The sequence below is a fragment of the Stegostoma tigrinum genome, chromosome 39, assembly GCF_030684315.1.
Source record: "Stegostoma tigrinum isolate sSteTig4 chromosome 39, sSteTig4.hap1, whole genome shotgun sequence".
Taxonomy (NCBI): Eukaryota; Metazoa; Chordata; class Chondrichthyes; order Orectolobiformes; family Stegostomatidae; genus Stegostoma; species Stegostoma tigrinum.
In genome coordinates, this window is record NC_081392.1 from 17775745 (window position 1) to 17786180 (window position 10436).

Genomic DNA, 10436 nt, shown 5'->3' on the forward strand with positions numbered 1-10436 from the left:
AATCTGAGATAACAAGGTATGTCTAGGCCCGAAACGTCAGCTTTTGTGCTCCTGAGATGCTGCTGGGCCTGCTGTGTTCATCCAGCCTCACATTTTATTATCTAGGAAGAGACAATCTTTTCTGTCTCTCTTCACAAATGCCCACCTTTCCCAAAAAACTTTGCAGAATATTTGCTGAATAATTGATTGCCATTAATTGAAACATCATTTGATACCAATTAGTAAATTGTTCATAATTTGAACGTAAGTCAAAGGCTGTCAGAAAAACACGCACGCACAGAACCAGACACACACACATGCACACACACACACACACACCCGCGCGTGCGCACACACACACACCCGCGCGCGCACACACACACACCCCCACGGGCACACAAACACAATCACACACACACACCCGCGTGAACGCACACACACTCACACCCGCGCACACACAATCACACACACACACCCGCACGCACACACACATACTCACACCCGCACGCACACACACACACACCCGCGCACACACACATACTCACACCTGCGCGCGCACACACACACACCCGCACACACACGCATACTCACACCCGCACGCACGCACACGCACCCGCACACACACACATACTCACACCCGCACGCACGCACACACACACACCCGCGCGCACACACACAATCACACACACACACCCACGTGCACACACACACAATCTCACACACACACACCCGCGCGCGCGCACACACTCACACCCGCGCACACACACACAATCACACACAATCACACAATCACACCCGCGCACACACACACACAATCACACACACACACCCGCGTGCACACACACACCCACGCACACACACACAATCTCACACACACACACCCGTGCGCGCGCGCACACACACACACACACACACACACACACACACACACACACACACACAGACACACACACAATCACACACACCGGGACACACGGGCACAGACAGACAAAGAGACACACATTCAAACAGACACAAACTCACACAGGCACAGGCCCACACACAGAGACAGACACACGCATACGTACACAGGCACATGCACATGCAGACACATGCACAAACAGAAATACACAAAAGAAAACTCTGATAAGGTAGAGATCAGATTCGACTCAGAAACAAGCCCAAAACAGGAGAGGCACTCTGCAGAATTATCTGAAAAGGACAATACATTTCTAAATAATTTGCACAAGCACTGACATTTTTCCTGGAACATGCTTACAAATATTGGCCGACTTTCTGGGAACCTATCGTGAAATTCAATCGTACTCCTGCGTTTCACCTGAATAATTACAGCGACCCGCTCCAAATATCGACACCTTCCCAGGTTCCATAGCTGTTTAAACACATTTCCAACAACTGCCTGCAATTACTAATGCTCGCCCAGGAACACTGAGTAAATAATACAGGTACATTCCCCACTCCAAACCCTCCGCACCCTGGCCTCCAGGGAACCTCCTGCAAGGATTAAACCATACCCCAGGGAGGTGCCCCTGGAAATACTCACTCACCATTGCCAACTCCAATCCATAACAACACACTCCCTCCTCACCCCAGGGATCCCTGTAAATACTGACACACTCCCCCTTCTCCCCAGGGACCCCCTGTAAATACTGACACACTCCCCCTTCTCCCCGGGGACCCCCGAGAAATACTGACACACTCCCCCTTCTCCCCAGGGATCCCCTGTAAAAACTGACACACTCCCCCTTCTCCCCGGGGACCCCCGAGAAATACTGACACACTCCCCCTTCTCCCCAGGGACCCCCTGTAAAAACTGACACACTCCCCCTTCTCCCCAGATACCCCCTGTAAATACTGACACACTCCCCCTTCTCCCCGGGGACGCTCGAGAAATACTGACACACTCCCCCTTCTCCCCAGAGACCCCCTGTAAATACTGACACACTCCCCCTTCTCCCCAGAAACCCACTGTAAATACTGACACACTCCCCCTTCTCCCCGGGGACCCTCGAGAAATACTGACACACTCCCCCTTCTCCCCAGAGGCCCCTGTAAATACTGACACACTCCCCCCACTTCTCCCCAGAGACCCCCTGTAAATACTGACACACTCCCCCTTCTCCCCAGAGACCCCCTGTAAATACTGACACACTCCCCCTTCTCCCCAGATACCCCCTGTAAATACTGACACACTCCCCCTTCTCCCCAGATACTCCCTGTAAATACTGACACACTCCCCCTTCTCCCCACAGACCCCCTGTAAATACTGACACACTCCCCCTTCTCCCTGGGGACCCTCGAGAAATACTGACACACTCCCCCTTCTCCCCGGGGACCCCCTGTAAATACTGACACACTCCCCCTTCTCCCTGGGGACCCCCTGTAAATACTGACACACTCCCCCTTCTCCCCAGGGACCCCCGAGAAATACTGACACACTCCCCTCTCCCCGGGGACCCCCGAGAAATACTGACACACTCCCCCTTCTCCCCAGAGACCCCCGAGAAATACTGACACACTCCCCCTTCTCCCCAGAGACCCCCTGTAAATACTGACACACTCCCCCCTCTACCCAGGGGCCCGCTGTAAGTACTGACATGTTCCCCATTCCCCAGAGACCCCCTGTGTGTTGTGTGCCTCCCTGGGAACACACTGCAAATGAAACTTCCTACAACTGAATTTTAATTTCTGCAGGTTCGGAGCTGCTGACAGCGAAAGGGGTTATGGCATTATAGAGACTACAGCACAGGCTTGGGGCCATTGTATACATGCAGCCCAAAAACAAACTCGTAACCGTCCTCATCCCGAGAGTAGTCACTGCTGTGGCTCGGGATTGACACTGAGCTTGCTGTGGATCATCAGGAAAGCGAAAATTTCTTACTAATTGGCTTGGTATTGGGTCCACTTCTTTTAAGCCCAAGATCCCTCCTAAAGAAAGAATCTACAAGTATTACCAGGCGAAAGAAAAGCAGTCTAGTTACGCACTCATTCAAATGATGCAAATCTGAAACCTGAAACACTGGATGTATAGAAACAGGCCGTTCGGCCCATCTGCTGGGGTGTCTGCTCCTCGCCCAGCCCCCTGTCATTTCACCCGACCTCCACCTCCTTCTGTCTCTCTCTATCCCTCACTGGGTTTATCCATCTTCCCTACAGTCATCCCCACCCTCATCAACATGATGCACATCAATTTATTATGCTGCAGCTCTACAAAACCCTGGTGAAACCACACTTGGAATATTGTGTCCAGTTCTGGTCGCCCTATTATAGGAAAGATGTGGAGGCTTTGGAGAGGGTGCAAAGGAGGTTTACCAGGATGCTGCCTGGACTGGAGGGCTTGTCTTACGAGGAGAGGTCGACTGAGCTCAGACTTTTCTCCCTGGAGAGAAGGAGGAAGAGAGGTGACCTGATCGAGGTGTCCAAGGTAATGAGGCATGGATAGAGTCGATAGCCAGAGACTTTTCCCCAGGGCAGGATTGACTGCCACGAGGGGTCATAGTTTTAAGGTGTTAGGAGGAAGGTACAGAGGAGAGGTCAGAGGGAGGTTCTTCACCCAGAGAGTTGTGAGCGCATGGAATAGTTTACCAGTGGTAGTCGTGGAAGTGGAGTCATTAGTGACATTTAAGCGACTCCTGGACATGCACATGGACAGCGGTGAATTGAGGGGAATGTAGGTTAGGTTATTTCATTTTTGCATGAGGATTATTCCATGGCACAACATCGTGGGCCAAAGGGCCTGTACTGTGCTGTACCTTTCTATGTTCTATGTTCTAAGCCCTCCCTGTGCGAGTCATTGTTACATTCTCCCCAGTCTCTGGGGTGGGGTAGGGAGGGGGTGGAGGTTTCTCCTGGATTCCCGACTCGATTCATTTGTGACAGTTGTATTTTTCTGGGTCCTGTTCTGCTTCCTCTTCCCAACAAGAGAAAACATATCTCAACATCCACGCAAGCTCAGAAGATGTTAAAGATTGAGAATGATTTGCCCTCCCAGTGTTCTGTTGTCTTGTCCCAGTCACTAGCAATTAGCAATGGAGCAGATACACTGTGATATTTCCACAGGCATAGTCTAATCTGTCCTAAGCACCAACTGGTTTCTGTCCAACCCCCAACCATCCAGCTCCACACTGAGAATTAAATGGTGCTACAGGAAAAATGTTGTGAAACTTGAAAAGGTTCAGGGAAGATTTACAAGGAAGTTGCCAGGGTTGGAGGGTTTGAGCTACAGGGAGGGGCTGAATGGACTGGGGCTATTTTCCCTGGAGCACCAGAGGCTGAGAGGGGTGATCTTATAGAGGCTTATAAAATCATGAGGGGTATGGATAGGGTGAATAGCCAAGGTCTTTTCCCCAGGATAAGTGAGTTCAAAACTGGAGGTTTAAGAAGAGGGCGTAAATTTAAGGTGTGAGGGGCAAAGTTTGAAAGGGACCTAAGGGGCAACTTTTTCAGTGGTGTGTGTACGGGACAAGCTGCCAGACGAAGTGGTGGGGGCCGGTACAATTACAGCATTTAAAAGGCACCTGGATGGGGATATGAATAGGAAGGGTTCAGAGGGAAATGGGACTGGATTAATTTAGGATATCCGGTCGGTATGGACAAGTTGGACCGAAGGGTCTGTTTCTGTGATAACAAACTGTACAGCTGGATGAACACAGCAGGCCAAGTAGCATCTTAGATGCTGTGTTCATCCAGCTTCACACTTTGTTATCTTGGATTCTCCAGCATCTGCAGCTCCCATTATCTCTGCGTCTGTTTCTGTGCTGTATGACTCTATGACAACAGTCCCTATTCTCATAATAAGCAATTAACAGCTGCGAAAGCTGGAATCATAAATGTTATAATCAAATATGAAGAGGAAGGTCTCTGGTGGCACAGTGGCAGTGTTCCTACCTCTGAGCCAGGAGACCTCAGTTCAAGTCCCATTTCTCCTGAAGTGTGCTGTAAGCTGCCTGCTCCTCAAAACGAGACAGAAAAGGACAGCAGGGAATTATGGATTCTAGCACTCTGGGGAAACAATTTACCAAATAACCAGAGAGGACAGTACAAACAAACGGTCACCATCCTGATAGATTAACCCTTTCCCCGCAGATGATTTCCAACCTTTGCTCTTTTGTTTATTTCAGAAAGTTCTCAGATTTTCAGCATCTGCAGTAAAGCAAACCACCCCCCCCCCCCCAGGGCGAATACACCCTGCAGGGAGAACAGGGGTGGTCTGCCAAAGGGCCAGCACAGACATCCATTGGATGGGCTCAATGGCCTCTTCCTGAGCTGAGCGGTTCATTGAACAAGATGAATTTTGCTTCAATATGGAAGTTTTGGATGGAATTTTTTTTGGGGAAGGATGAGAGATGGGGGGGAGGGGGCGCAAAGGGACAGGGAAAAAGGGGTGAGGGATTGTTTACAGAAATGATCCCAGGGATGAAGGGCTTATACGAGAAGTGGTTAAGGCTCTGGGACTATCTTGGATGGAGTTTAGAAGGATAAGAGGGGGATCTGATTGTAGCTTACAGATAAGGATAGAGTGGATGTGGAGAAGACGTTCCTACGAGAAGGAAGGACTAGAACCCAAGGGAACAGCCTGAGAGTGAAGGGATGACCCTCTTAAATGGAGATGAGGAGGAATTTCTTCAGCCAGAGGGTGGGGCATCTGTGGAACTCAGTGCTGCAGAGAAGTGTTGGAGTACTGTGTACAGTTCTGGTCTCCCTGCTAACAGAAATGATGTTATTAAATTGGAGAGGATACAGATAAGATTTACTATGATGTCACTGGAGCCAGAAGGTTTGAGCTACAGGGACAGGCTGAACAGGCTGGGGCTATTTTCCCTGGAGCGTCGGAGGCTGAGGGGTGACTTTATAGAGGTTTATAAAATCATGAGGGGCATGGAGAGGGTGAATAGCCAAGGTCTTTTCCCCAGGGTGGGGGAGTCCAAAACTAGGGGGGTATAGGTTTAAGGTATGAGGGGTAAGATTTGAAAGGAACCTGAGGGACAATAGTTTCACACAGAGGGTGGTGCATATTCAGCCCACACTGACCCTCTGAAGACCATCCCACCCATGCCCACACTTCCAACAGCAAGCCCACTGTAACCTGCACATCCCTGGGCATTACAGCATGGCCAATCCACCCCAACCTGCAGTTCTTTGGCCTGTGGGAGGAAACCGGAGCAAACTCACACAGACACAGGGAGAACATGGAAACTCCACACAGACAGTGCCCTGAAGGTGGAATCAAACCCAGGTCCCTGGCGCTGTGAGGCAGCAGGGCGAACTGCTGAGCCACTGTGCCATCCCACAGAAAGCGGGGTGGGGGCTGGTACAATTACAACGTTTAAAAGGCATCTGGATGGCTCCATGGTTAGGAAGGGTTTAGAGGGACAGGGGCCAAATGCTGGCAAATGGGACTGGTTCAGTTTAGGAAAGCTGGCGGATGAGTTGGGGGCGAAGGATCTGTTTCCGTGCTGACTAACTCTATGGCTGTGGAGACCAAGCCATTAAGTGCATTTAAGATAGAGATAGATAGGTTCTTGTTTCGTCAAAGGTTAGAGGGGGAAGGCAGGAGGACGGGGTTGAGAACAGCCATGACCGAATGGCAGACCACACGCGATGGGCAGAATGGCCTGGAAGAGGTTACCTGATGAACATGATGATGCCGACCCTGGCGATATCTTGATGCAGGACTTTCCAGGATTGCTGGATGAGGTCTTTTTGCTGCTCGGACAGGGGCAGAGGGGGGTACGAGTCCGAGGCTACCAGCTCCGACCCCCCCGCCTCGGAGCGAGGCGTTGCACTGCTCACGTCGACTCCGGCTTTCCCGGGATCGAGCCCAGTCCCGGACAGAGCACAGCCCATAATAACCCCCAGTGCTCGCACTCCCCACACAAAAACAAAACACGCAACAAAATCCTGAAATTAAATTTCCAACCGAACCATGCAATAAAAAGATTCACATCATTAAATCTCCAGCATCTCTGCTGGACAGCAACACTCTCGGAGTGTTCTCATTCTGGAATCCGGGCTAATCAATAATTCCCTGTCCCCTCCTTGCAACCGTCTTCGTCTAAAATAGTCCAGTCCCCGGGAAAGCCGGGATCGAACCCACTGCCTCCAGCTCTCAGGGAGACTGAGACTCTCACAGTCCCCTTCAGAGGCAAAACCTATCGCATCAGCACCGCGGGAGGGGGAGGGGCTGTCCGGGGGAGGGGAGGGGGCCAGACTGAGCGGGGAGAGACAGAGAGAGAGGGAGATAGAGGAGAGTGAGGGATGGAGAGACGGGAGTGAGGGAAGGGAGAGAAAATGAGGGATGGAGAGAGAGAGTGAGAGACGGGTGTGGGGGAAGAGAAAGAGAGAGGGGAAACAGAGTGAGGAATGGAGATAGCGAGAGTGAGGGGATGGGAGAGAAAGTGAGGGATGGAGAGGGAGAATGAGAAAGAGGGGAGAGAGAGTGAGGGATGGAGAGACAAAGAAATGGAGTGAAATGGGGGAGTGAAGGATGGAGAAGGTGCGAGAGGGGGAGAGAGAGATAGGGATTGAGGGATGGAAAGAGACAGAGAGATGGGATGGAGAGAGTAAGAGAGAGAAATGGGGAGTGAGGGATTTAAAAAGTCAGAGAGAGAAGATGGAGTGAAGGATGGCGAAAGTGAGAGATGGAGAGAGTGGGATAGGGAGAGAGATGGGGGAGAGAGACATGAAGAAAGCGAGACAGGGAGAGAGAGAATGGGGAGAGAGGGATACAGAGTGAGATAGAGAGGAAGGGTCCAGGGAGATCAGAGAGAGGGACTGGTGAGGAAAAGAGGTGGGGGGGGTTAGAAAATTAAGGGATGGAGAAGGATTGCAAAGGGCAAGCAGGGGAGGGCAGGAGGTGGGGGTGTTGCAAGACAGAGGAGATAAAGAGAAGGGGAATGTGAGAGGAGATAAAGAGAAGGGGAATGTGAGAGTACACAGCGAGAGAGAGACTTATGAGGGATGGGAGAGGGAGATAGAGAATCGAGGGGTGTAGTGCAGAGAGGTGGAGTGGGGCTATGGGAGAGACAGAGAGAGCAAAATAATTTAAAGAAAGTGAAAGTCAGGAAGGGAGAGACGGTGAGAGAGAGAGAGAGGTGGAGACAGAGAGATGGTCATGGGTAGGAGAACTGATGGGAAAGTAGGAGTGATGTGCTGGAGACAATGAAGAACAGAGAAAACAAAGCCTGTTGGGGGGAGAGATAAAGGGATGAGAAAAGGTGATGGGAGAAAGGGAGAGAGGCAGGCAGAGAAAAGAGAAGTTTATGAAAGACTGAAGGAGTGAGTGTGTGAAGCAGTGAGAGACTGAGTAAAAGACCAAGGGACTGAACGAATGAAGCAGTGAGTTAGAGCGCGAGTGGGGAAATGGTTGAGAGTAAAGGGAATGAGATGGTGACTGAGTGAAGACATGGATTAAGAAACAGGGAGAGTGAGAAATGGAGAGGTGAGTGATCGAGTGTGTATAGAGTGAGCAGGGAGTGAGGTCTGACCAGGACGTCCCTGACCAGGATAGTGATCCCTCAAAAGTTCCGGAGCTTCTGGGAGCTGAGACCCACAGTGACTGAAGGCCATGAGTTGGCATCTGAGGAACAGTTCACCCACAGGATCCACCCGCTGCATCAGTGCAGTAATGGGCAGAAAGATCTGGTCACTGAGGCTTGCAGCTCTGGGGATGGAGGGTGAAGTGTGTGGAGACACATTTGGTGGGGGGATCAATGGATTGGGGGAGTGAGTCTGGGATGGGTTGGTTTGGGGATGGGGGTTGAATCTGGGGGTAGTTGGATTGGCAAGGGGTCTGAGTTTGGGTGTAGTTGACATGGGGAATGGGTGAGTTTGGGTGCAGTTGACTTGGGGAGGGGGAGTTGGGAGGTGGTGAACTGGGTGGCAGGGTAAGTTGGGGGGGTGAGTTGGGAAATTGGTAAATTGGGGAGGGGTCTGAGTATGGGGCAGACAGTGGCAATTGGGAAGTGTTGGTGGGAACTCGGATGGGGTTCAGTGGGGTTTGGGGGTTCAGTGGTAGTTTTGGGGGTATTCATGAGAGATTGGAGGGAGTCGGTGGGAGCTTGGGGGGAGTCGGTGCGTGCTTGGGACCAGTCGTTGGGAGTTTGGGGGGAGTCGGTGGGAGTTTGGGGGCGGTCAGTGAGTGTTTGGGGGGAGTCGGTGAGAATTTGGGAGGAGTCGGTAGGTGTTGGGGGGGCGTCAGTGGGTGTTTGGGGAGAGTTGGGAATTTGGAGGGAGTTGGTGGGAGTTTGGGGGTAGTCGGTGGGAGCTTGGGGGGAGTCGGTAGGTGTCTTGGGGGGAGTCAGTGGGAGCTTAGGGGGAGTCGGTGGGTGTTTGGGGGGATTCGGTGGGAGTTTGGCGGGGAGTCGGTGGGAGTTTGGGGGGAGTCGGTGGGAGTTTGGGGGGAGTCGGTGGGAGTTTGGGGTGAGTCGATGAGAGTTTGTGGGGATTCAGTGGGTGTTTGGGGGAGTCAGTGGGTGTTTGTGGGGAGTCGGTAGGTGTTTGGGGGGAGTCAGCGGGTGTTTGCAGGGAGTCAGTGGGAGTTTGGGGGGGGAGTCAGTGAGAGTTTTGGGTGAGTGGGTGGGAGTTTGGGGTGAGTCGGTGGGAGTTTGGGGGAGAGTCAGTGGGAGTTTGGGGGGAGTTGGTGAGAGTTTGGGGGGAGTCGGTGGGAGTTTGCGGGGGAGTCAGTGGGTGTTTGGGGGAGTCAGTGGGTGTTTGCGGGGAGTTGGTAAGTGTTTGGGGGGAGTCAGTTGGTGTTTGGGGGGAGTCAGTTGGTGTTTGGGAGAGTCATTGGGTGTTTGAGGGAGTCAGTGGGTGTTTGTGGGGAGTCGGTGGGTGTTTGGGGGAGTCGGTGAGAGTTGGATGAGATTTCTGGTCTGCTGCCTTTGGGCTGTTGGAGAAAGTTGAGGCTGTGTTAGCAGAAGGAGCTCTGTCTGACGTTGGGTCACTGTCTATCTTACTCAGGGCTGAGATCTGGCACTAACGGTAGCATCATCCACTCGCTGTTTTGATCTGAATCGATGCCTGGGTCTCAGCAAACTCACATCACTGAGAGCTGCCCATTAGTGCACTGTGATAGCTTTATAAAGGTTAGATCTCAGCAGGGTGAACTCTGCGGCGTGCCATCTTAAAAGATCTCACTATCAACTGCGACGAAGAAATTCTCCAACTAATTGGAGCACTCAAAGTTCTGGCTCAGGGGACGTCTCCAGGACACTGAGCTGTGGGTTTCTTGGTTGATAGGTTCTGTTATAATCACCAGCAAGTCCTGCTGCTCTCCTCCAACTGTTCATTAACATGGTCTTTCGGGAGGACCCTCTGCTTTTGGCAACTAGTTATTCTTCCAAATCCTGCCATACACCCCTACACACCCCTGCAGCCCTGGTGCCCACAAAACACAGGAGGAGGCCATTCAGCCCCTTCAGGCTGCTCAGAGGTGATGCTGGCACAGTGGTAATGTA

The 10436-nt window shown here is 51.8% G+C and overlaps 1 protein-coding gene across 2 annotated transcripts in view; it reads right to left on the reverse strand.

The window, feature by feature from the left end:
• xgb (x globin) overlaps window positions 1–7154 on the reverse strand; it is a 60159-nt gene extending 53005 nt beyond the window's left edge. The window contains exon 1 of one of the 2 annotated variants that reach the window (XM_059640990.1): window positions 6608–7154. In XM_059640990.1, coding sequence (XP_059496973.1) covers window positions 6608–6825 — 218 coding nt within the window. In that variant the 5' untranslated portion in view covers window positions 6826–7154. The remainder of the gene's footprint in view (window positions 1–6607) is intronic. The other variant, XM_059640989.1, reaches the window with a different exon arrangement.
• Window positions 7155–10436: the final 3282 nt, after the last annotated feature.